Source organism: Melanerpes formicivorus, unplaced genomic scaffold (genome assembly GCF_026170545.1).
Source record: "Melanerpes formicivorus ecotype bairdi unplaced genomic scaffold, bMelFor1.0.p_v2 SCAF_1, whole genome shotgun sequence".
Taxonomy (NCBI): domain Eukaryota; kingdom Metazoa; phylum Chordata; class Aves; order Piciformes; family Picidae; genus Melanerpes; species Melanerpes formicivorus.
This window is the reverse complement of record NW_027142353.1, coordinates 3,523,845-3,551,489: the sequence shown is the minus strand read 5'-3', so window position 1 is coordinate 3,551,489 and position 27,645 is coordinate 3,523,845. Positions and strand designations below refer to the sequence as shown.

At 41.0% G+C, this 27,645-nt stretch overlaps 1 protein-coding gene across 6 annotated transcripts in view; it reads left to right on the top strand.

Moving 5' to 3' along the window:
- KLF12 (KLF transcription factor 12) overlaps positions 1–18,043 on the top strand; it is a 311,165-nt gene extending 293,122 nt beyond the window's left edge. For all 6 annotated transcript variants that reach the window (XM_068153456.1, XM_068153394.1, XM_068153217.1 and 3 more), the window contains one exon: positions 8,881–18,043. In XM_068153456.1, the coding sequence (XP_068009557.1) occupies positions 8,881–9,062 (182 nt within the window). In that variant the 3' untranslated portion in view covers positions 9,063–18,043. The remainder of the gene's footprint in view (positions 1–8,880) is intronic.
- The last annotated feature ends 9,602 nt before the right edge of the window (positions 18,044–27,645 follow it).

The following is a 27,645-nucleotide window of genomic DNA, read 5'->3' as shown; positions in this document are numbered from 1 at the left end:
CTCACTCACTGTTGCTCTATATATTATTTTAATATGAAAGGGCCCCTGTCATTAGTCTTTGTTCACATTTTCCTTTGAGCAGTTTCAGAGTGAACTCAAGAAGACGCAAGCACCAACAAAAAAAAGTTATTTTGCTCTGTGTTTGAAACCTCCATTCATTACCTGTTGTTTCCTTAAGGGTTGTTTAATGCATTTTGCTAGCTATAAGCTCCAGCGAAATATTTACAGATTTGTAATCCCTTCTTTAGGCAAACATTGGGAGGAAGCAACATTTTTCAAATAACTCTTCTGGCTTTGACTTGAACTCTGTAGATCTTTGGCCTACTTTAACATTAACACCTCTTTGTCACCTGCCCTCTAGACTTGCTCTCCAAAAGCCCAGCTTTTCTTTCTCATGTCTCATGTCCTCCTTAGGCCCTAGTCCCAGAGCTCTCCCTCCTCCACATAAATCTGTCTGGTGAAAAAAGCTGCAACAGCCGGTTCACATGCTGTTCCAGAATCTGAGAATTTAAATAAACAAAGGCAATTTAAGAATTAATTTGCTTTAGGTAAAAGAGGAGGTTCTATTTGTATTGGGTGCTGCTTTTATTTTTTAAGAAATACTTTCTTTCAGTGTTTAAAATATACTGCCAGTTTAAATAAACAGTAGAGCTTTCCAATGTGGAAAACAGTATATTTCATGGAAGTTTTCACTTCTAGCTTTTCTGCTCTTTCTTCATACAGTTTCTATTTAGAATATAAACAGATTATTTAATACATGGGGCTGTAGAAGCCTCGAGCTGAAGCCTCAGCCTATTCCCATTGATGTGACGGGGTTCACATTTTAGGACAAAACTATATTTACAAGTAGATGTCTGCTGGTGCAATATGTACCAGGGTGTAAAAGCAGGCTTACCAGTGTCACCACAGCCTTGTAAACTGATGTTCAGAAATGGGAACCTCTGGGTGTAATGAGATAGTTGTCTGTGTCCAGCTACTTACGGGCAGGTGTCCATACCACAAGAAGCTTGTACGTCCAGTTCTCTTCCAATAGCCGCTCTGTGGAAAGTTAAATTATTTCATTTCTGGCACGTTTTGTGAGCTCTGAATTCACCTTAGACACAGGGAGTCATTCCTCTGCATTGTAGGTCTGATGTTGTGCCGATATGGAAGAGTGCCCGTGTGGTTATTCCAAGGCACTTTGATGGGAAAGCAAGTCTAATTGCATCTGTGATTGCTTTCAGTCTCCAGGTTATGAAAAATATTTGCAACAGTGCCCCTTGACTTTGTAAATATGGGGTGCATATGTGTTTTGTCTGTGTGTGGCACAAGGGAATAATGATAATTTCATTATGCAGAGTAAAATTTTCTCTAAGGAAACCTTTTAGTACTTAACATTCTACCTCCAAAGAACTGTAGTTCATCTAAGGTCTCAGGCATGATTGTGGTCTACCATATGTAGCCCTGCAGTGGCATGAAGGCAAGAAAGACCTCTTTACTCTCATTCTCTCCAAAATACTTTCCCAGATGTTGCACCCAGACCTGAAGGAGTAAATACACAGTACAGGGCTTCCAAGGGTGTTAACTCTTGCCGCTCTCTCAGTTCTCTACAGAGAGAACAGGAATAGCAACTTGCTACCGAAATACCTGTTGCTGGTTGATACCCTGTGTCTTTTGGGAGGTGTGTCTGGAGGTGCTCGTGCCCATCCTGCCATTTTCAGGGCAGCCTTCCATTAGAAACTTGGTCTTTGAGTGTGGAACATACTCAAAACTGCAAGTAAACTTCACAAAGCTTCTTTTTTTAGTGCTTTATTGAGGTTTTCTTTTGTCTCTGCTTTATTTTTTTCCATGGCTAAAAGGAAACAAGAGGTAGTAGCTGAAAGGTAGTGTTTTCAGTCTTCACTGTGTGCAAGTGTGTAGGTAGAAAGTTGGGGAGGTTTTGCAAAAGCTTTTTGTTTCTTGGGAAAGGAGAAAAATTAGATGACAACTCTGTAGGACAAGGGGTTATTTGCTCCACTTCAGTGTTTTCTCCACATAGGATATGAAATGTAGCACTATCTTGGTCACATTAATGGTATTTTCTCTTGTTGTGTGTTTTTGTCGGTTAATATTGTTCTTTAGTAACATACCTTCTGCTTTTTATGGCAATAAAAATCAGCGTCTCTTCATTTGGGAAGTTGAATTCCATTTGTAACTCATTTACTTTAATGATAAGAAGAGGAGGTTTTAGTGCTCTGTTTCTGCAGACAGCCCAGCACACCAGGGTTGCAGTCTCTACTTCAGCCTGCCTTCTACCACAGCGCAAACAACAAATGGTCAGTTGTGCAAAACTGTGTGGGACAAAGCTTATCCCTTAGAGCTTTTTTTGCTTTCTTTCTTTGGGAGGTTATTTTAGAGTAGAGATTGTCACTGAAGAAATTGTTTTGTTCCTCATTTTCACATGAAGAAAACGTGTTCCTGTGCTTTGCCTAAGTCAGACTGAGAACAAGGAATAAAAAAACCTGAATTTCAAGACGTGTCACAAGCAGCACAGTATGTTCCTGTTTTACTCATAGAAATTGTTTTCCCAGGCTTGCTCAATTGATACGAAACTTTAATCTCTTCCCAGACAGATACTTTATTTGCATATTTTGCCAATTCTGAAACACGAAAGTCAGACTCACCACGTTCACCAAAGAGATGCCGTGCATTGGTAACTTGGAAGCAGAGATCTAAATCATAGAATTGGATTTTTTTGCATCAAACTGATTGGAAATATTTCAGATTTTTAAAGGGATGAAACCGAGATCCAGCAGTTTCATTACAGAAAGTAAGGTGTTCCTAGGATGTGAGTCATAGCATCGCTCTGTGACTTTTTCCATGGGACTGTTTCTCCGCAGTTTTGGGAAAGTTGCTGATCCTCGCTGTGTTGGTTTTGCTACCTGCAGGATGGACACGATAATTGTTACACAGTGCTGTTACAAAGACAGACTTTTATGAAGGATTACTCTTTTCTTTTTTTTTTTTTCTAAAGCGCTTTATAAGGCACTTTGAAGTTGGAAAGTGCTTCATAAGTGCTCTGATGTATTTGCATTAAAAAATTATACTAGTAAAAATATCACACAAAAAGTAAGAGTTGTGTTCTTTTTCCTTTCCCCTGCATCTAAAAGCTAAGCTGCCCTCTTCCTCTGGGAGTGCCTGAGGATGCCCATTATCAGATAGTGTTTTTGCTGTAGAAAGATTTTTTCTGCCTGAACTTGCTTATTTTTAGTAGAAAAGCAAAGCCTAGTTTACCATCATCGGTGCTTTTCAGTTTATGATTTCCCCTTGCTGAGTCCCATTAGTATGGATGCAGAGGGACTGTTCTATATGTTTCAGAACAATTGTGGTGTTTACATGGGAGCCAACACCAGCTGGCTTAGATAGTACTCCATATATATATACATATATATATATATATGGATATACATACATATATATATGGATTCACCAGATGCCTTCAGCCCTGGAAAGCTGAAGATCTGTTGACCTCGACTAGAAAAATTAACATCATAGAATCATAGTAGAATCATAGTATCAATAAGGTTGGAAAAGACCTCAGAGATCAAGTCCAGCCTATCACCCAACACCTCATGACTAACTAAACCATGGCTTCAAGTGCCACGTCCAATCCTTTTTTGAACACCTCCATCAAACATTAGGCAGGACCATGCTTGCTGGATTGTTTATTTTCTTTCTACTTGTTATGGGCTAAATCTCTAGGTCCTCATTCTGGTTTTACATGGGGAATACTCCACCAAGAGTACTGGCAGTAGGGGCAGAGTGTATAAAGATGTGGCTGTAGACAGCAGGGCTGGGCAGGTGCCACTTATTAAATTGTGCAGGTTTGGCTCAGACCTGTTGTATTTTGTGAACAGAGTGAGGGACAGCATCTGCTTCACATTCCCTCCCTCACATTCTGGAAACACTACACAAACCTCTAAACCAAGTTTCATCTCCAAGTGCTTTTATAGGCTTGTCCTTCTCAAAAGTGGAATTCCAGCATGTGCCACTTTCACAAAATGATGAAAGATTAAATACAGAAAATTCTGAGTAGGTGGCTGAGCCTGTGCCCCTGAACAGTCCCTAGCTGACTATTACTTGGAATGAAAATGTTACCAGTGTTTCAAAATGCTAAATATCATTGCAGCAAGGGGCTACAGAGAAGTGGTGGTGACTTAAAGTCACAGTGAGAATTCCATATGCATAAAAATTAGGTAGATGGGAATGTCTGAAGAGGACACAGATAAGAAGGGAGAGGGAACTCTCCTGTAATACCAGAGGGAGAGGTGAGTTTAGGCCAGAGAACAAAATCAGTTTAGAACTTGATCACAGAGCTGTATTTTGTCCTGGTAGTAGACGGCGTTACCTCATCATTACTTAATGGCATGGTTGCTAAGAGCCTGCTAAACTGATGAATAGATGAAGCTTAAATAATACACAAATAAAAGGAACTGCGAGTACACAGGGAGTACACAGGGTATCTGCAATTGCAGTAAATAAAGTTCCTTGCCCAGGGAACATAAGCCCAGCTCTGTTGCCTGGAGCTCCAGAGCAGTTTCCCCACTGGCAGAATAAGCCATAACTATTTGCGTGGTGGTTTTGTGGTACTCATCTTTGAAGTATTTGGCATCAAATACCATGATACTAGCTAGCTGATGGGTAAAGAGTAACTGCCTAGGAACGTACTGCATGGGAAATTCTGAGACTGTGGACCCTTCATCTGTTACATGGCATGGTCTCCTGCTGGTACCTGCACAGGTTTGGGGTTTTTTAAGAAATATGTAAATGTCTTTGGGTTGTAAAGCAGAAGTTTGAGAAATATTTATTTCCTTAGGTGAATGATCTTCCAGATGTTAAAGTACATTAATAAGAACATGGGGGGACAGATGTTGGGCAGTGAGGAAGGTGGAAAATTTTGGAAGAACTAGTTGAACAGTGGTCATTATTCAGCATTATTGATTCATTATTTGCTTGACTTCAGGGAGATTTAATGAGTAACTGTTGAGCTGTGTTCTTAAGTGCTTACGTGAGAGGAGTCATGGTAAGGTAGGAAAAATAATATGGTAAAAGTAATTAAACTAATTTGGATTGTGGCATCTGGACTACAAAAGGCAAAGTTTTGGAGGGCTCTTAGAAATAGATGTTTTGTTAACAGAAGATTAAAAAAATGACTAGTTTCATTTGGGCCATTGAGTCATACCTTTAAAACTTCGTAATTAACTTCCCCAGACAATAGAAAATACTTTTTCGCTCTACAGGGAACTGTCTAGAACTTCTTCATGCTCCAGAGTCTCACTTCATCATGCTTCTTGTGGCATACCATTTGCTACCCATGTATTGCAAGACAAAGCAACAGAATAGCATCAGAACACAATTTATCTGTGCTTTGGGAGTTTTTTTGGTCGGGTTCAGGGTCAAAACAACAGAGATTTCAAAGGCGAGTTCAAAAGTAGAGGATCAGCTCCTGTGAAAACGTTCACAGCTTCAGGCATTTATTTTTAATTGTGTAGCTTCTTTAAGTCTAAAACTTTAGAGATTCTGAAGACTGAACTAACTAACAGGGTTTTCCAGTTTTCTTTTTCTCCTTGTGTTAATTACTGCAGGTTTTTTGTCTCTTTCTGCAGCTCTCTTTACTACTATTTTCCAAAAACTCTGTGCTGTTTTGTTTGCTCTTTCACACCGATATTTCCACTACTCTGAGCAAGACTCACCACCTGCTTTCTCTCCTTAGAGATGAAAGAGAATTTGAGTATCTGGGTGCGTGACAGTAACTCTGCACCCTTGCTCCAGTGGCTGCCAAGCCATTGAAGGAGCAGAAATGTGCCCACACTTTGAACCCAAGAATTTATTAAACACTTAAGCTCAAGAGATCACACAGAGGCAGAAGTGACTGAGCCAAAATGGTTGAGTATTTGACTTCAACTTCACTACAATCCAGTCTTGAAATGGAGAAAGAGAGAGAGAGAGAGAGAGAGAGAGATAGATAGACAGACAGACAGACAGACAGACAGACAGATAGATAGATAGATAGATAGATAGATGTATGTGAGTGCTTGGGCTGGTTTCTTCCAGATAACAAACACGTTTTGTCCCCCTCCTCACTCACTACTTTTTAGGCTACACTGCTGAGGTTCTGCTTCTCTCTGTTGATTGTACTGGAAAATTTTACTATTGAGTGCTCAAACTCATCAGCCAAAGCTGGGGTGTGATACCCAACACCAGCTTCCTAGCCCCTAGGAATTCTGCTCCTGCTGGTTGTTTCTCCATCCTTTCAACTTCTGGGTCATCTGTTTTTAACAAATTCAGTAGTTAGTCTGTGTGCCTTGGATGTTACCAAACAAAAGGTTAGGAGTTAGTATAGTATTGCTTATGAATAACAGCTATTTTTTAAGCACCTGTCCATCCACAGATAATGGAGGTGTTAAATAGAAAAATACTAGTATTTTTCTTTCACTAAAATGAGGTTTGTATAAAATGTTTTTGTTTAATCCTAATGAAAAATCATATCACAGTTTTCCTTTTTTTAAGGTGCATGTGAGTCAACATCTTCAGAGCAATGCTGCTTAGCCTGTATTTTTGCCTCCTTTTGCTGTACGTGTGTGTTCAATTGAAAATAATGAAAGGTCTTCTTAGGTTGAGCTCCTAAGAGTGATATTCCTTCAGTGGTGTAAATGGCTTGAGAGGAATGTGGTTAGTCCTGTCTCTTTCACATAACTCGGTAGGGGCTGGGTTATCAGGGCTCCTTGAAGAGCAAGGAAGCAACACCTGAGAATTCCAGCCAAGTGATCTACACTTATGTCCTTCCATCAGCTGGCTTTCATTTCTTACTCAAAGGGAAGGTGTTTTAAGGGATCAGCACACTATTTTTGGTATTCGTCATTCACCAGCTCTCCCTTCCTGCATCAGGTTCACCATTTGTGTTCTACCAAAGGAAAGATCTGACATGTTCTGTGCTGAAGAGGCTATGGCAAGGGAAGGATCTCATGGTTGGAGAGACTTAGATTTCAGATGCTTTTAAATAAGAATCCAAAGCTTAAGAAATAGCCCCACACTTTGTCCTGAAAGTCTCTGTGATCGAAGAAATCAGCTGTGGCAGTATCCAGAGTCTAAACAAAATGAGAGTTTAGAAGTATGTTGCGGATGGACGAGGCAAGCTCTCCATTTAGAAACTGTTGATGTAGTGTGATGAGACCATTAGGGTAGGCCTAAGAAGTTGGACTGGCGTACTGCTATATTTGATTGGTACTCCACATCAACTGTTTGTGGCAAGGATATGTATCTAAGACAAATCAGTGGTGAGTCTGAGCACATTTTGCAGCACAGTGTCACTGGCAAGAGTGTGCAACCCTCTATCTGCCATGTAGCTTGTGCCCATCCAGACTCTAGCAGCTACCAGATTCCAGGTGCCTAATGCTGCATCCATGCAGGGGACTCAGGGCAACGAGCACTATTTGGTGCTTTGGTGAGGACTGTAAAATTATCTAGGCTAAGATGCTGATGGTGCAGCTATAGGCTGTGGTCAGTTGAGAGTCTGGATTGTTGGGTTCTCCTCACAGCAACTGTTTCTCACCCGCATCTGACATCAAAACTGCAGCACAGCCCAGGTGGTTCACAGAAGGTACCAACCCCAAGGGGCTCAAATGTTGCTGACGGCCCTGCCGGCATGTGGGTATAGCTTCCAGCTTCCTTACAGGGTACCTGTGGCCATTTCAGATGGACTTTTCTGGGCTGTTTGAACTTTGTGATGATACTCTTACTCAGGAATTTTCTTTTGAAACCAAGGGCTCTCAGCAACGCATTTAATGACTTTTGAAGAGACACATGGAGGGAGGTGCTGCCTACGACAAAGCAAGTGTTGCATCACTGGTTCATGTAATTGAAATAGTTTCTTGCAAACTGCTCATGATTCACAAGAGATAATAAATAACTGAGGAACGATTGTGTCTGATGAAGGAAATGGTTGTTGCAGCTCTTTGGCTGTCCTGGTTGTTATTAGCTGGTTGCAGAAGGGGAGGTGAAAAATCACCTCACAGAGTTTCCTGTCCTGAGTTCTGGTGCATGCTTGACTCTGGAATCAAGGTAACTGCCAAGACCATATAACATGTAGACATTGAGGGATGGTGATAGAAATGTGATAGCCTACAAACATGGCAAATATCTCACATAGCCCAAGACTGATCTCATTGAAGTAAATGTGTATTTATCAACCATGTAGCACAAGTCCCAAAGCTGAATTTGTTTAAAAATTGAACACCACTCCTGGTAATGTCTTACATGCAAAATTAATTTTTACTGAAAGTAAGTGCAATAAATAAAGAGGACGCTCCACAGATTGAATGTTTATGTTTAACTGGGAAATCGTAGTTCATTTTTTACCCACTTGCCAAGAAGTGTCCTGCAGTGCTGTTTATGCAAATAATTAGAAACCTTCATAAACTTCATTAAATAATTGGAAAGCTATGGCAGCCTGTGATAAGTTGCTGAAATATCAGGTAATCCATCCATTTCTGAAGAAAGCATAGCCTGGTAAGACAAGAGTAGCAAACTTGTATGGTAATAGTGAGAATAATTACACAGCCCTTTGTCCTGATTTTAATCCTCGCATCACCCCTGCGAGGTAGGATCTATATTGTTGCCTTAATCCTGCTGATTCTCTTAGTTGTGTGAGTGCTGCAGGAATGGTAAATCTCAAGGCCCTTTCCTTATATTCATCAGATTCAGTACCTGGTAATTGTGTAATTTGGCCTAAAACAACCCCTAGGCAGTGGGTGTTCACAGGAAGCGTGCAGAAGGGGTTGCAGGGATTAAGAGCAACAAGGGGAAAATCACCACCTGTTTTTTTTTTTTTGCCCCCTTTCCTCTTTCTTTTGTCTCTCTCAGGAGAAAAACCCTACAAATGTACCTGGGAAGGCTGCACCTGGAAGTTTGCTCGCTCCGACGAACTGACGAGGCATTACCGCAAGCACACGGGAGTGAAGCCATTCAAGTGTGCAGACTGTGACCGCAGCTTTTCCCGCTCAGATCACTTGGCGCTCCACCGCCGCAGGCACATGCTGGTTTGAGAAACGCTACCTGTTCCAGCTGAGTTTAAGAGCTGGGTCTCTTAACTATCTGGAGTGAATTCAGCAGGGCTGAATCCCCCTCTACAGTGTTAACAGGCAGGGCTTTCCTTGATGTCCGTAATGAAACAAACAAACAGAAATGACAGAAATTTGAAAAAAGAAATGGAAAAGTTAAAAAAGCAGGAAAAGAAGTGCCACTCTTCTCCTCACCATCTGAAGTTAACCCCGTCTGCCCCTTAGCATGGCTACCCCCTGAAAGTGTCATCGCAATCACCTGGGAAATAGCAGCCGAAATGCTACAGGACATGGGCATTATTTTACATGCTGCATCCTTTGACAAAAAAATGTTTATAGCTTGTATGTTTTCTCAGCTGTCGGACATTTTGTTCCTGAAAAATCACTGCTGATTGGAGGATTAGATACCACAAACCAACAATGATGATGAAAGCAAGACCTCTAGACCTTTATTGTCCCACCTTTTCCCCTTTTTTGAATACCATCTGGCCGGTGTCAGCATCATGACCAAGCTGTGCTGCAGACAAGCTGCATGTGAGTAGGCAAGAAGATTCTGCTGGAGGGGTCCCACTGAGGAGTTGAAGGGTCACTTGAGCAGACTTTTGCATTAACAATGGTGGCATTTTAATATTGTACCACAATTTGTCATTATGCCCTAGAGGACACCAGCCATTTAACCTTGTATCTTTTCTTTTTCTTTTCCTTTTTTTTTTTGTTTCCTTTCTTTTATTGTTGAAGTCTGTAAAATAAACAAGGGTTAGCAGCATCTCTGCTGAAAGTACAGTATTAAGTATCTGTATTTTACCATGGGCTTATTCAGAACTGTTTCCTGATTCATATAGAAAGAGCTCATCTAAAATCTACTACCCCATTCTCAACATGCAGTTTTCTTTCATGCAGCTAATCCACTTCCCCTTGACCATTATTTGAACATGAAGAAATAGATCTTACACTCACTGGTACCAAGATTAGTGGTGTAGCCATTCATGAAATAGAATTGAATGTACCAACAAAAGAAAACAGAAAAGAAACAGCTGCATCTCTTGCAGAGGAAAAAGCAATAATGAATAAAATGGCTCTCAAGACAATAATTTACTCCACGCCAACAGAGCGGGTGGAGGTGGGGGGAGGTATGCAGAAATAGCACATAAGATCATTTGAGTTAATCTTTCTGATGGTTTCACTGACCTGCTAGGTACCACAATTAAATAGTTTCATTTCCTTTAACATAATACTTGTGTCTGGAAAGCAAGAATGATAAAGGAAAGAGCTGATTGTTGAGGAGTCAGTGGATGAACCGTAAGTAGAAAGGAGAAATGTTTCTGTAGTGGTGCTCTGCAAGACATTAGGTTTCTCCCAGGGAATTAGGGAATAACAAGATTTTGCCAGCTGTCTAGTATGATATAAATGGCCCTTTATATGGGTACCAGTGGCTGCCTCTGCTGGGATTTTCAATCCAAGCCTTTTCAGATTAAATAAAAGGAAATTCTTGATCATTCCCATACAGCCCTATAATTGTGAACCAATTTGTATTAATTGAATTATGTAGGAAAGAGAGAAACTCTTAGTCATCAGTTGTTCATGCAAAGGAATAGTGTATTTCTGTTCTCTTTCCTCACAAGGATCTGTCCATTCAGCTAGATTTGACAAATAGGAGGCTTGGCAAGATTTTTTTAAGTGTTGAGATTTTTATTAGCTTAGAGGTGAAAGATGTATACATGAAAGTCTTTTGCAATGTATTTAATTATGAATATTTGGTTCCAGGAATTGCACAGATTAAACTTGTGATGTCACTTGTCGATTTTTGAATGTTTGAGCAGTCTGAATTAATTTCTGATCCTGAAGTAACTGTGGTAATGTTGGGAGAATTCTGAAATGAAGTAATCTTTTAAGAAATACCAGTACACCCATACAGATACTGAAAACAATTACAGTTAATTGAGGATTAATATGACTGGGGTGATATTTTATGACTGCTTTCACAGGCCCTAGAGTTTGTCTTTAAATACATTCAGTGTGCCCCAGTACCAGTTAGATTATCAACTCTCCGAGAGAACTTCAGTACTGTCAGAGCTCAGGTTCCCCTCTGCCAGGTGGTCAGGAAAAAAACCAGAACAAATTATTTGCAGGTATTGTGATAAAAATGCCTCTATCAGTTCCCATTGACTGCATTGCTAATCGACTTCCACTAAAGTTGGCAATATTTTGGTATCTGGCACCAAATCAGGAATGAAGCAGAGGTGTTGAGCGTCCATGCAGTACGTGAGAAGGCTGCTGTGGATCCGGCTCCTGGATAGGCCATGAGGCATTGAGGGGCAGCAGACCTGGCTATTCGTCCACAGTGTTAACTGCTGTTAGTTTAAAAATTGGTTGTCAATGTGGTGCATGAGATGGCTCATGGATTACCTCTGAGGTCTGTTTTTTATGTACTTCAATATCATCCTCTTAAATGGATCTGTCATACTCAGCATTTAGGGAAAGAAGTCTGGTCAATTGATAAAATTATTTTCCTGCCCAAAAACTTTCTACTGACTGATTACTGAGTTACAGTAATTCAGTTCAAGAATCAGCTGCATACAGAATTCCTTTCAGACTGTGTGATTTTTTTCACCCCCTCCCCCCCATAGAAAATTAAGTTGGTTTGACCAGAAATTCTTAGGGCCACCCTGTTAGCATACAAGAGGAACAGTGAGAGAGGTCATTTCTGATGTTATTCACAAAGGCACAGTATAACTGGGAGAACCCAATGTCTTCTTTAGGCTCCCCCTGCAGTCAGTAAAGAGAGAAAGACTCCTCTGAGAGAAATTGAGAGGCCTTAAGTTTCAGTATTCAGCTCTCATCTGCCTCAAGAAGGAGTATATGTCTGGGGACTCATCTCCCAAGGCAAAGGTTGGTCTGTGTGAGTCCCTTGTGTCCAGCTGGTTGCCCATTATTTATGCCTAGGAAATACTGCAACAGAAAGAGGGTTTGCTTTCATTCAAGGAACCCCAAAGCAGTACAGAGTTAAAGCAGCACTCACACCGAGGTATGTAGGCACAGAGCATGTCAGCGGTAAAGGAGTGAAGCCAAAGGTGAAGGAGCGTACACTAATTTTTCTTATTTCACAAGCAGGAAGTATATCCTCAACTTTTCCAGGACACATATAAGGGCTTTTTTGTGCTGCTATTACTCCTAGAGCACTTGCACAACCAGCAGTAGTCCACCGCTGGGTTTCAAATACCCAGTTCTTGGCAAGTTTCTTATTTATACCAGCACACACAGGCTTTGACTCCACATACTCTACAAGGTTGTTTTCTCTTGGATTTCTTTTTTTTCCTTCAGAAGAATTTTAAGATGTTACACTGTGAGAGAGGGGTGTCTGGATGTGGAGCATATGTGCCCCAGGTTTTAAGGGTGTCCTTCCCTCAGTGGATGCAGTTCAGACCCAGCAAACTTCCGTGTTTGTGCAAAGACCAAGGGTGATTGCTCCAGGATAGTTTCACTGAAAATCCCAGTAACCCACCACAGATCTATGGCATTTCATAATCACAGCAAAGGCTTACATCATATGTAGCATGCAGAAATACCAGGTCTCATCTTGCCACAGCACAGCAAGTCTGTCTCGATTAAGCAGTTGGGAGAGACAAATACACAGTGTCCCATTCTTTCAGAAAGACAGAGATTTATGCTTTTAAATGTGAGTAAAGGATGGGTAATTCCACTGTGCCTGTTATAGCTTACAAGGGAAACTGTGCCACAGAGTGTCAGATTTCATATGTTTTCAAAAGGATCCAATAGATTTGTCAGGAAATCCCAGTAGCCAGCATTATAGGAAAATGCAATGAGCAAGCAGCTTTGATACAGAACTTTTTAAATTTCAAATGGTCATTATTTTTTGAGCACCTGTTTTATTCAGCACTGTAAAACTGGCTCATTGCAACAGCAGTTTATACCTGGAGATGAAGATGCAGTATTCCTTATTCTCTATCATGCTTACACAATTAATTAAATAGATTTAGGCTGACTTGTATATATGATTATTTGGTGGAGTAATGTATAACAGCATTAACAGTGTTGAAAATTACATCAGTGATGTTGATATCTGGGGTAAAAATCACAGTGCAGAGCATGGACAAATTGCCGGGCAACCTTTCTCCCCTTTAATAGTGGGAATAACAGTGGTCATGAGTCTCATTTTCCATTAGCCACATTGAAAATGTATTCTAGCTGCCATTTATAAAATTATCTTCTGATAATAAATGCTGTTTAATGGAAAAAATCTCTTTCTCCTTTATTGAAGGTGGGGACATCAAAATTGGAGTAAATGTCACTATTAATATCCCGCTCATTTTTTTTTTCAGTTAGAACTTTGGTTAGGAAAGGTCAGTGTGCAAAACTGCATCTTCCACAGCAGAAAAGTCTTAAGATCATTCAGTAAATCCACCCTGCTCCCTCCTGCTCATCCACACACTCATCCATATATATCCCAACACTCCCATGTGCCTCCATCCATGTGCAGGTAACAAAAAAGGTTCATTTAAAAAAAAACTAAGAAAAATCTGAAAAGGAAGAATTGGAAAGAAACTCTGTAAAAGAAATTGCTACCTTCTTAAACCAGCTGATGTTACTGTATTATGCTTTTGCCTGTGATTTATATCTGGAGAAGCGCACCAAGAAATGTGAAGATTGTTATATTTTCACAGTTCTGCTATAGCATAACAGTTGCTGTGTAATGTATGCTTATGAAGTCACGCTCTTTGGTACCTTGAAAAGGCTTCCATTCTGATGAATTTTCACAGTAAATCAGGTTTTAGTACAAAAATGTAGCTATAAGGATACTGCATCTTTAGAAATCAAAATACTTTGAAAGTATTTTACTACACTTGTAACAGTTTAAATATTCTGTAATATATGTGATAGTGGAGAAGTATTTTCAAACTCAACAGTTTTACATGGGGTGTAAATAGGTTAAATGAAGTACATTTTTAAAAATCCTTTAGCTTTCATCAGAAAAAAAATGGTAAGATAATGCCTTGCAAAGCTTAAACACAAAACATAAGCAAATTGTTCTCTCTTGTCAGAGCATGTTTTCTCTGCAAAATGGAGCGGCCACTTCTTTGCTGTTTTGCAGATGGCGTGCGATATAGCAAAGTCGACTAAGTCAACCCTCAGAATGTCTTTGTATAAAGGGGAAAAAAAACCCAAAGCAACAAAAAAACAATCACAATGAGAACCATATGAAAGGTTTTGTGGGGGTTGTGCGGGTTTTTTTCCCTCCTGGCATTTTAGAGTGAACTGCAGATACAGTGACGGCAAACTCTCATTTGATTTTATTTCTTGTATTTCCCTGAATGCAATGCATCTTGAATAAAGGTTGCAGGGCTGAAAGGCAGCTGCTCTGTGCTGATTCCAGGGGAGTTTAGTCTTCTAGGTGCAGTTACATGTGAACAAAATTGTAGCAGGACAGTTGTGACGTTAAAATGCACATAACACTTCAGCAAGATAGCCTGAAATCTATTTTAAGAGATGAAACAGAAACTGAAAGTGCCTGTAATTAGAACTGATGGGATGTTCCTATACTTTTACACAGCAATAACTTAACGGGATTCTGTTAACAATAAGGCAAAAATGAAATTTTACTCCGAGGTCAATAATGCAGCACAGAAACAAAACACAAAGTGCCATTTGTATTTTCACATGTTGAGACACTGTGTTAAGAGGTTTTAGTTATTTTTCTCAGATAACATCTGTTGTGTACTTGTAAGAAGAAAATTAATCTTAGTTTACGACTTATATCCATATCGATTCTCGGTAGGTGTGTATGGAGGTCATTGTCAAGCTGTGTTTTAGGGAATTTCTTCCTAATTTGTGTCTGTTGTGCCCATGTGTCCAGGGTATTCTCTAGTGAAATAATCCAAAAACCAGCAATAAGCCCAGTGGAGGTATTTTTGGGATGTATGGTAGAATAGGGATTCTGTTGAAAAATCCTCTGCAAGTGAACTCTGGAAACACAGAATACACCTTATGTCTCCTTTATATTCGTCATGTAATGCTTATAGTATTTAATATCATCTTAGAACTGGTGGACTTCAGGAATGGACAAAATGTATCACTTTTTTTTTTCATTTGGGGACAAATGAGTGAAAAATTGGGGACTGTCAGTCTGGAGATTATTTGAACAGCAAACAAGAAGTCAATACTCTTCAAATGGAGTGAAGAGATTTTCATCAGTAGACTTATTGGTCTTACAAGAAAACGGCCACCTGTGACTTGCAATCTTCTTATTTTTTTTCTCTTGCAATTATTATTATTTTAATCTGGTAGGTTTCTGTAAAAGAGGAAATATTAACTGCTGCTAATGGATTCTTAAAATAGCAGTGTAATGCCACCCCTCCTGCTTCTTCTGCTTCTAAATATGAATTTATTCGAGACCAAAATGTAACTGGTTGCCCTAATACCTTTGCCAAGGAAGATTGCTTTCTGTTCTCTAAATTGAGCCAAGCTGCGTTTTGGACTTGAAAAATTCCACATTTTACCTAGACTTTCACTGCCATTGGTGAGTTGCTGCTGGAGTGGGAAGGTGGGTGCTTGGGCTTTATTCACTGAGGCAGGATTGTGTGTGGCACAGAGAGGCTGAATACAGTGCAGGTGCAAATGAAAAAGGCACATGGACTTGCATGTAAAAGCTGGACATTTATGCCATGTCAGGTAGTTGTGACAAGAGCACTAGTGCAGTAACAACTTAAGCATTAGCCACCAGTGGGAATAATCCCATCAGAATACGCATATATTTATTCTGTCATCCTGAGCTTCATCTCCGGATACTAAGCAGATCACACAATTCATGGTGTGGCTTTTAGGAGGGCACCAGGGAATGTGTCATCAGAAGGACAAGGAAACATTAGTTTCTTACCATGTGCCTGAGCCGTTTCTGGAGAGGAGGGTTTGGTTCTTTGTTCTGGAGCAGCAACACTACAAGGAGGAGCCCTTAGAAACTTGCAGTGTTAGGAAGTTTGGTTGACTCCAGCCCTGTGTTTTAGTTCTTGCATCGGAAAAGATAGCTTGTCTTCACCATCCCAAAATAAGTCAGGCTTTTTTTCCCCATTTTTTCTGAAAAACTAACATAGAATTTGAGGTTTTTTCTTGATTTTATTGATTTGCCAGCATACTTCTATAGCAGCTCAGGCTTACTGATTTTAAATTATGTGATAAACTAAGCTGCTCATTCATTAAACAGTTGTTCAGTCCTCCAGAGAAGCAAAAACTGGGCATGTGAATTAAGACAAAAAAATCGTTTGAGGTCCTGTTGTCCATATGTATGACCTGCAGCAGCATCTTCTGCTGTTCCCCATTAGTTTCAGCAAGCCAAGATGCTGATGGTTATAAAAGGTGAATGGTGGTTCACATATTGATTTGCTAAACCTTGCTCCATGGTGTGACCTCTGCATCTAAAAAAACAATAGTTCAGCATCTGGTAGGGGACCACAGTTAATGGCTTTGATGGATTGTCATAAGCATGAGCTGTGAAATACAGAAACAGCTTCAGAAACTGCTTTTATTCCTGCTCCTACCTTTCTACATGCAAAGATCTTTTTTGGAAAGACAATTTGAGCCACAATCTTCATAGCTGAACTAATCTTATTCACAACTCAGAGTTCATCTTGAGCATTCTGGTTTAAAACTATTTTTCACTGATACATTTGCATTTTATTTTTAATTTTTAAAAAGCCCCACAGTTTATTTCTTCCATTAGCATCCTCTACATTGCTTCTTTGGTAATGTAAGTTCCCCACTGAACACCTACACAGAATGCTCTCTTGACCTGCTGTCTGTTCCTAAAAAATAATCATCTCCCATTTGCACTTGCAATAGAACATACAGAGAGCTAGCTATGAATTACTTAAGTTCCATGGACCATCAGCCTTAAGACCTTCATCCCACACAGGCTGACACACACATTTGTACCAGACACACATTCATACACTTTAAACGAAGGAGAATTGGACAATGCTATCAACATGTGGGGTCAGAAATACCATTAAATTGGGAAGTTCTTTCAGCTGTGTTTGGGAAGAAACAACAATAATGAAAAATATTCTTGGCCAAGTGACTTATGGAAGAAGCAAATTCCCCTATGGCAGTAGTTGAGTGAAATCTAAGGATGGGTTTGCCTTTGGCCAGTAATCGTTCCTTCTAATCAGGCCATTCTCGTATGTACTGATGAGTGTTCATTTGATCCTCCTGTGTAAAAATACAAAAACATCCCTTAGTTTACAAAGTGATTAATTTGGAACTGAAGCTTCACAGCAATGGAATTAGCGTGTATGGCACCTCAATCTGGTTCTTAGATAAGATGCAAAAGGGAGGGTCGTTATCGGTAACCCCATAGAGATAATAATGTCAATAGAGGTCCTACACATAGAAGGAATAAAAATACCAGTGCTAGCGAGCAAGCATATTAGTTTGTTAAGTCTTTCCTTTGCCTTCTTTTCAAAAGCTTTTAAATGCAAAAATTACTTTCTTCCAAATTAAAAGTAAACACCTGAAGATCTAATTTCCCAATAGTTTCCTCTGCATTTATATACTATGTAGTGTTTAGGCAACACCTATGTTATAAGTTTATTAATATTATGTAAGTGTTGTTCTTGTATTTATGTATAGTGTATGTATTGTAAATATACTCAGAGCTTTTTTTCCTTACTGTAAAATGGTGATTTTTGCCCTATGATAATGTAAAGGGAGTCCCCTAATGAAATTCTGTCAGAGGGTGATTATTCCACTCTATTCTCAAAGATTTAAATGAACAAGTGTTATCGTTTTTAATGGTGTCTCAGACATATTTTGTTGGTGCATTGCTTTTCTGTATTCAACTTTCCTATGAATTGAGCTGTGAATTGAAATAGAGTTTAAACCTTTAAATGTATGCATTTGTATAATTATCTGAATGGAGGCATGAAGGTTAAATAAAGCATTTTGTATGGAACAAACCCCCTAATTATTACTGTGGATGACTCAAAGCTCCTGGAATACACAGTTATTAACTTTTTAAAATTAAACCTTTGTTAAAAAAAAAATCTTTTCTATAAACATATAGTGATTTTTTTGAATGGAATGTTTACTTAAGAAATGGATTTTACTTGCTTTTCTGAGGTTTTTTTGAAAGCCAGCATATAGAGTAGACAGTCTTTCTCCTTTCACAGTGTTTGTACATCTGTGGCAAAGCTGGAACAAATAAAATAGCACTCAGCAGTATAACAACAACAACAACAAAAAGATGTCCTAGGATGATATAAAATTATTTTGCATTACTATATAATCTGACTTCCCTAAGTGCTTCAAAATGGAGTTTTATGTCTGTCTGTCTCTGCTTCTTTTCCTAGTGTGTAGGGGAGCTGGCACAGTTAATGTGCTTGAGGTGCCAGCACAGCCAAGAGGAGGTTTGTTCGCTGTGTGCACATGAAGAAAGGGAACAGCTACTCAGGGAGGGCAATGGCACACTGGAAACCCTGGCTTCAAACTTACTGAAAAGGGTTGGTGTTTGTGATTGCTCCTAGGGATGTCGGGGCCTGTGGGCTTCTCCCCTGTGACCATTCTGCAAAGAAGCTTCCTTTGTGTTTGAGCCAGTCTGGGACAGCTGGGGATATCAAGTCAGGCTTGTAGCTGTTTTTTTGCCTGTATTGTAAAAATTTGTTTTTAAATGTGATTTTTCCCTTTCCTTTGTATTTCCACCCATCGTTTGCTGTTAACCAGTATGAGTATTTATCTAAAAAGCATAGTGCTACATGGTTGCAGGCAGAGAAGCAGCAAGTAAAGTTATTTGCTTTAGAGATCTGTGAGCCTTGTCAAGAGGTGTGTCTAGACCAAAGCCATGCTAGAACAGATCTTTAAGCTCTCAAACCGCTGATGAATTTAAAACTCAGATACTCCTACTGTCCCTTCCAAAGCACTTTTGCTTTCCACACAATAACTTGTTTGTTCTTCCTCAGTGTCCTGTGTGTGTTTAATAGCATTTTTGCTCCCAACAGTGCAATAAGCATAACATGCATCATTGCCTGTTTAGTCTGACTTCTTCAGTGAACGCCCACACTGTCCACTGCCCTGACCTGTGGTCTGTTCCTGAAAAGTTATTTCTTCCACTTGCACAAACAACAGCTCGATTGTCATATAATCGATCCCTCCCTTTTATTTCCTTTGTCACTGAATGGTGTGTTTGGAGTGTAAAGTTGATGCATGGTATTTTGTACACCATGCAGGGCACATCTGGCTCTCTGCAAGTGTGACAAGAAGCAGCTCTGGTAACGACCTTTGGTTTTGCACACTGATTTGCTGGTTCAGATAAGCATGGTCGTCTCTCTGCATGCAGTAAACAATTGCACTGGCATCATCCTTGAACCTGAGGAAACTGCCAGCCTCCCTGACAGAGCTCTGCCCGTGCAGACTTTTGCCTGTCTGCTGTTCCTCCTTGCCAACTTGCAATAGGCTGAACTTGCTATATTCCATCCTGGTGTACTCTGACCTGTTGGCATGAGGATTGGATTGGATTGAGTTGAAAGGGTGAGGCTAAAGAAGCTAAAGGACAAAAACACAATGCCTGTGGTGCACACTGTGGAAACGTCCCTTATCATCCCTTTCATCTTTGTAAATTAGGCAAAGTTATACCCCTTTAATAGACAACCAAAGGCAATCAGCTGGAGGGATTTGGTAGGTAAGCACTACATGACAGAATCACAGAATGGTTGAGGTTGAAAGGGACTTCTAGAGGTCAGCTGGTCCAATCCCCCTGCTCCAGCAGGGTCAAAGAGGGCCAGTTGCCAGGACTGTGTCCACATGGCTTGAGTATCTCCACAGATGTAGGCTCTGCAGCCTCTCTGGTCAACCATAGCCAGGGCTCCAGTCACTCTCAATGTACAAAGTATTGCCTGGTGTTCAGAATAGTACCTAACCATTTCAGATCCCTATTTTCTGGCTTCATCCATAGGCAGAACAATTGCCCTGGTTAAGGGTTTGACCCAGGCCATAACTGGCCATGGTTTTTTTTAAACCCATGGGTATTTTCCCTGAAGGGCCCTGAATAGCAGCAGTAGCCACAGCCCTTCCTGTTTGAAGCATACTAACGAAGGCATTTACTGCCTCACGTATTTGACTTACCAAAAATATATAGCCCATAATAACTAGGACTGCCACTTACAGAGGAATGAATAACCAGATTTAGCCAGTAAGCTCAAACATGCCAATATATTTTATCCTTCATGTTTTTTGTTTACATCTTTGCACAGCCTTGCTCACAGGTGTACTGTGCCCTTTCCTGGTTATCTTTCTCATTTACTAGAGATATTGATCTATAAAAGCTTCTTGTAAAATATTTCACATCATTTTTTTTCTTTTCTTTTTTTTTTAAGGTGACTTCTCTATAGCTGTATTTTTGAGCTTGTGCAGAATATTAACAGACAGAAACTGACAATAAAGTCCAGAAAGCACTACAAAAGCAAACAGCGAAACCAAGACGCTTGCAAAGCTCTATAAATCTCTGCTGAGCTCAGGTTGCTGTTTAATCTTTATATGCAGGTACGTCTCAAGGTTATCTGTTCCTGAGGGGTTCACTGGAGGTTTTTGTGATTTGTCATCTGCTCAGCTTCTTATCAGTCAAAGGTATTTCCCCTTGTAACATTTATTATGGGCTCCCCTCTGCGTTTCTTACTAACGCAATGCTCTGAAGAGGCCCTGGTATGCAGTCTGTGAGGAGTTATTAAATTGCCTTTTCCTGTGATCAACAGGTTCGTAAATGGGACGCTTCTGGTGTAGTGTTCATGGCTCTGCTGATAACTGAGTGCTGTCATTGGGTACTGAATGAAAACAAGGAAGCTTGCTGCCCTGGAAAGGTGTTTTCTGCCTCCATCCAGTAGCCTCTGGCAAAAAAAGTGTGGTTAAATACATTCAATAAATATGTCATATGTGTGGAAAAGAAATTACTGCAAATAACACATATAAAATAACCATTGTAGTACCTTAGATAACACGCTGGGGCTGATTTTGAGGCAGAAAAATCTCAGCCCTTTCCACTCTGCCGAAACTTGCAGCCATCATGGCTGATGCAATCACATGTCGCATTGTCCGAAGAGCTGGGGGAGGGAGCAGACCAAAACTGCTTCATTGCCAGCGTGGCACAGAGCCCATCTGCGTGTGGCTGAGGCTGGGGCAGCAGAGTATTTCCTGCAAAATGGCTTCCTCTCCTGCCCCTGCAGCCTGGTGGGAATGTGTCAGAACTACAAAAAGAGAGGGCCAGCAGCTGCAGCACCAGGGCACAGCTGTTCCCAAGCTATCACTTTATCCAACAGATAAAACTACTTTAATGTCTCATTTGTTCTTAAATACCAGCTATGTCTACACTGATGTCAGAAGCCTAACTAGTAGCACGTATAGGCATGCAAGGAGAAATATGTACCTGCTTAGTGCATGTATATTTGTACACACACACACACACGCCTGCACTGTATGCCTATATGCACGTATGTACTGACCAGCACCTTCTAAAGATAGTTGGGATGTCTCTATGAATTTGTGCCTGCAGGCACTAGAAGCATTACTGGGATAACCCTTAGGAGCCAGGTGTCCTCAAGGTTTTATGCAAAAACTGCATAGCGGTTTTGAAGCCCTTTATTTTAAGATGCTAAAGGCCAAGGCCAAGGGGAGGAAATGAACGTGATACTCCTTTTATGCTTGTACCACACATGAACTGCTGCTTCAAGAGGTGCCCCAAAGCCCATGGTGGCCCCTGGACCTGATGTGTTCTCACCTCCCACCACAGGTAGCATGGGTTCAACCTGAGCCCTGACTGCAAAGTGCATCTGGTAGGGGACAGTATGGGCCCCCTTTAGAGAGGCCAAAGGTCACTCAAACAGGCCTGATTCATGCACAGAGCACTACCACCACCACAGCACCTAGGCATGGACCGAGGTAGGTGATGAAGACGCAGAGCCCCAAGGTAGAGCAGGGACAAGGCAGAGGTTTTAGCATCATCCATACAGGAGGCTTGTCTTACATTCAGGGCAATGGACAGTTTCACAAGTAGATTTATTTGAGGGGAAACCTGGGGCTGCTAATTTGATGCCTTCTCTCTCCTCTGGGAAGCAGAGATCTTGTACAGCTCTGATTCCAGCAGGACTAACAAGACGGTGTAAGGAGCCCTATGGAAATAAAAACCTGAAATGAAATTGATCACAGCATGCATAAATTGGTAGCATGGCTGTTTCAGTTGGCTGGTGAAGTACACAATCTGTTTCTGAGGCGTTCTGTGAAAAATTAGAAAAGGCCAGTAGAGAGTTTCTGCAGAGCTTTTTGATTCTGATTATTCATTTATTTACAAATGATCATTTATACCATCTGGAGCTTTTCAGTGTAACTGAGAGTAAACTCTGAGCTTCCCAAGACTCTCTGAATGTGCCAAGGAAGGAAGGCTGCAAAGGCTTTTAGAATAAATGAAGCCAAGGCAGAAGAGTAGCTTGTTGTGATGAGGTGGGGGGAGAACACAGGGACAAGGCCCTTTTCCTTCTTCAGCCTTGCTTTGTTTCCCATTTTGTTTGACATTTGTAATCAAAGCCTCAGCACCTTTGCTTTAGTTATAATAACTTTGCTGTAGTAATTACATGAGCCTCCGCAGATGTACACATAACCCAAGTTTCTAGCCTCCGGCACTGACCACTCCCCAGACAAGATGCTTGTTCCTGTACCACAGTACGTGTGATTCTGCAAGTTTCATTTATCACAAAGCAGCAGTACAGACACAAGAAAAGTACAGCGAGAGCCAGGGGCTCAAGATGAGGTTTGGCACACACTACATCAACAGCAGAAAAGGCTTATTCCTTGAGCTTTCATCACTAACAGCATCTGGGAAGATGAATGTAACTCAGTCACGGTTACTGCAAATTAAAATAAATGAATAACCTGCCAAGTGTGGGACAGAAGTGTTACATTCATGGTGTTTGGTGTTTTGTTTTGTTTTTTGTTTCTGGGGTTTTATTTTCGTGGGAAGACTAACGTGGCCCTTCGGGACTGTCAGCTTTAGTTTGATTCACATTGATGGCCACACACCCATAAACCTTAAGGAGGTTTCAGGGCTCAAAATATTTAGCTTGACTATCCTAGCAGGAAGGTTACTGGTAGGAAGTAGGGTTGGCATTGGCAGCAGTTTCGAGCTTGAATTCAATTCAGAGTGGTAGTGACCAAATGTTAGTTCACAGGCCATAACTTGCAGGAGTGGTGGTGGTACCCAGCAGAGACAGTCATGAAAGATGCAGGGGGAAAGGCCACCATGCTGTAGGAGGTTGGAAATTCTTAACAAAGATATGAAACCAAGTATGTTTTTTTCTCTTTGTTATTCATTTTCTGTTTCTGGTTTGGGCTGCTGCAGATAGATTGAAGGACCATGTCTCTGCAACTCAATGCAGCAGGGCTGTGGTGCAGTCCCTTGTCCTGAAGGCATGGAATGAAATCTGCCCCATGTCCACACTGCTTGGTGCCAGCCCCTATTAAAGACTGGCTGTTTTTGCTGCATAACACATGGAGCTCTTTTGGACCCCATGTGGGCATACCCCTGTGCCACAGATTATATGCCACATATTTTCCCAAGTTTAGAGGGTCTAGGGCAGAGCCCAAGCTATGCTGCAGTCCAGGCCAGTCTTGGGCAAGAGGAGGAAGGCAGTGCATGCGCCAAACCTTGACAGCAGGACACAGAGCCTGTGAGAATGGTGTGGGAGCGTTGCGTAGTCAGCCAGGCTCTGGCCTCTGTGGTGCCTGCCCCTCCGTGTGAATCCTGAGTCCTCCAGGCACTCTCACTGGTGAGGGTAGAAAGGTTACTTACCAGTTCAGGGCTGAAGAGTAGATCATTCAAAGTGTTTAGCAGAAATAATGAGCAAGAGTGGCAGGAGGCAGCACAAACAGAAACTGTAAATTTGTGATGTGCTCTCCAGATAAATCTCTTCTAAAACATCAGTCACTGCTTCATGTTCCTAGATGTTTCCAGGGAGTTCCCTGTCACTCCTGAAGGAAATCCTTGTCCCCAGTCCTTGTCCCAAATCTGATATGGTTTGCCATCAGAGCCAATTTTTTATGAAATAGCTGATTTGGAGCCATTTCATTCAGTTCATGCCAAAGGTCACAAAACATATCTTGTTCACTGTGCCTAATGTCTAACACATCTCTTACCTTACACATGCTATGCCGACTGCAGTGGTATCTCCACAAGACACTGTAAGATTAATTAAAATTGACAAAGGACTAGGATGGGAAGTATTTAATAATTCTCATGTAATATATTTAGTTATGATGATAATAATACAGTAGCTAGAACATGAGACGGTGTTTTTTATTTGAGGGAGGAGCACAGGGTGCAGAACTCAGGGTTTCTCTGCACCCTTTTGCAGCAGCTGCATTACTCACAACCACAAAAATACCACCAGATGATACAAGTCATGGGTTGCCACTTGGGAAGGCAAGTCTCACACCACACTTGTTAGCCCAAGCCCGCAAGTTTTCTGGCCTTCATGCAGACCTAGTATTACAGAGATTCATCTGGTTGCTGTCTTTAATTCCTACCTAGCAGAGTGTGGTGGGGCTGAAGGGAGAAGAAAGAGTTAACAACAATATGAAAGAAGCTGTAAGACACTTTTATCATGAACCAAGGACTAAGACAGAAGTAGAATATGAAGTGAGGAAAAATGATGAAAGGACATAGGACAGTATCAATAGCCCTGGAGCTAAGATGAGGGTGGAGTGTGATTATACAGTAATCCTAGGGGGCACAATTAAAAGGAAAGAGGATTTAAAAGATTTAAAAATTGTTAGGCAGCAAAACACTCAGTTGGTGCCAAACATAACCATCTGTACCCTCATTACACTTCTAGCTGTACATCACGCTTAAAGGTTTTTAGCAATTGCAAACTTTCTGAGCATTATTGATGCTGATGTAGTACTACTCTTTTGAAATATGCTTCCCCACACCTCCCCCACCCTCCAGATTCAAACTGAACAAATACAGAAATGACATATTTAAAAAATGTGTACAAACCTGTCTGAGTTGTATTAGATTTATTGCCAGCTTTATATGAGAAAGACCAAAACTTATGTATCTCATGAGGGAACCTTGGTTTTCCCATTCTTTTGTAGTATAAAACTAGTATTTCTAATCCTAGCGGGCAAAACCATGATCCACAGGCTTAAAGGTTGAAATCAACACTAAGTGAAACAAATATTGTGAGAGTGATGTTTATATCTTTATGACAAGTGTTTTAAGTTTATTAAGATGTTGGAAGTTGGGCTAAGCCTGTATGAAAAGACTTTTAAGTCCACAATGAATGTTTTCGTATTTGAAATTATGTTGCAGTCCAGTTTTAATTCAAACCATGTATTTCTAGTGAAAAGAAGCTTCCTCTGCATCTGCCTAGAGATACTAAGCTTTTCTCATTTTCACTGCTCACAGAAAATGATGAAAGTTGACAAGGGTGCATATTCACTAAGAAGCTGCCACAGATTCGTAGGGTCCAAAAAATAGATCGTAGTATCATAGTATCATAGTATCGTAGTATCATAGTATCATAGTATCATTCAGGGTTGGAAGGGACCACAAGGATCATCTAGTTCCAACCCTGCTGCCATGGGCAGGGACACCCCACACTAGATCAGGCTGGCCAGAGCCTCATCCAGCCTGGTCTTAAACACCTCCAGGGACAGGGCCTCAACCACCTCCCTGGACAACCCATTCCAGGGCTTCACCACTCTCCTCCTCCTCACATCCAGCCTGAATCTCCCCACCTCCAGCTTCATTCCATTCCCCCTAGTCCTATCACTACCTGAATACCCTACATAGATTCATAGAATGGTTTGGGATGGAAGATATCTTAAAGACCATCTAGTTCCAAACTCCCCACCATTAACAGGGACACCTCCATAACCTTCTTGGACAACCTGTTTCAGAGTCTCACCACCCTCACTGTAAAGACTTCCTTCCTAATATCTAGTCTAAATCTACTCTTCTCAAGCTTAACACCATTCCCTCTCATCCTGTCACTACAAGCCCTTATAAAAAGCTTTCAGGTACTGGAAGGTCACTATAAGGTCTCCCCAGAGCCTTCTTTTCTCCAGGCTGAACAGCTCCAGCTCTTGCAGCCTGACCCCACTGGGGACGTACTCCAGCCCTCTGATCATCTTCATGGCCCTCCCTCTGGGCTCATTAAAGTAGACAATCTTTCACCACACTTTTCACCACAAGAAACTCTTGTGGTGAAAAACTGTTGACCAGTGCTTATCTTAATGTCAACAAGTAGATCAGACAGTGAAAAACTGGCAAAACTACTGGAATTACATTCCATCTAATTGTTTGAATTTCTGCACCTACCTCTGGGGCATCCTGTCTGCAGAAAGGGCAAAGATGCCACAGACTGAACCCACAAGACCGAGAAGAGTGTGCATCCTATGTTCATTCTGTGTTTCCATGTCGAGGTCCAATATCATACTTAAAATGTGCAATAATGGTAAATCTTGCAACAAAAATAAAAGTGATGGCCGTGGGTGCTTGACTGTATCACAAGCTGGAACTCTGGTGGACTTACCCTGTATGTTTAACCACCACATGAGTGACATGTCAGCAGTTTATGGACTGCAAAACAAAGCCATTAAGCTCTTTTGGCATTGTGTTTTTCACAACAAACGTTACAACAATGTGGTTTACACTGGAGGCCTATTAGCTCGGTTGGTCGGAGAAACTGCTTTGCAGCCTCCACCTGCAGTGTTGTGTGTGAGGGATTTATTTAATGTTCTGTTCATCACAACAAACAGACCTCCCGAGTAGCAATGTGTGTTCTTATATAAAAGATAATTTGGAGGGTCTGAAGACTTGAAACTCAAACTTGGTCATAATTATTAGAAGGTCACCTAGGAATTCTGGAGCAGTTTGTTTATCCTGGTTCCAGCCTGCTAGGTCCAAGAAAACACGCTTAATTCAATCCAGGTGACTCTCCATTAAATATAATCTTGTCTTAATTGGTGCCACCTTGACCTCTACTTGTGAAGTCTGTCTTGTGGTCTACAAGTCTAGCTCTAAGTGCTCAAACACACATTTTTCCATCTGATTCCTCATGATTTCATTATGACAACACCGCACTTCATAACACGCACGCCATGTGTGTGTGAAATGAAGGGAAAGTTTTGTTTCAAGACAATGTCTGAGAGAGATAGTAGATAATTTCTTAGGCTACCGGGTGTGATGGGCTCTGTTACTTGCACCTAGGTTAGTTGTCACAGCCTTTAAGATGTCCAAGATCAGGAGATCGGTGAGTGACTCAAAGACACTGCTCTCTGGGGCTGCCAGATCCTAGCTGCTTTTATAGCCCATGCTACTTACTCTCCCCAGCAGTAAAGTCACAATATCCAATTCATGTGACCACTAAGTGTTCTGCATGCATCCTGTGAGCTTAAGTCTCCACTGGTATGCTTTCCTCCTGGAGGCAGGTAACCTTCTTAGCCTGGCAGCCCAATATCAGGATTGCATTCGCCCTAGTGAGGCTATTTCCAGAAGACCTCAGCCTCTGTTAATGAT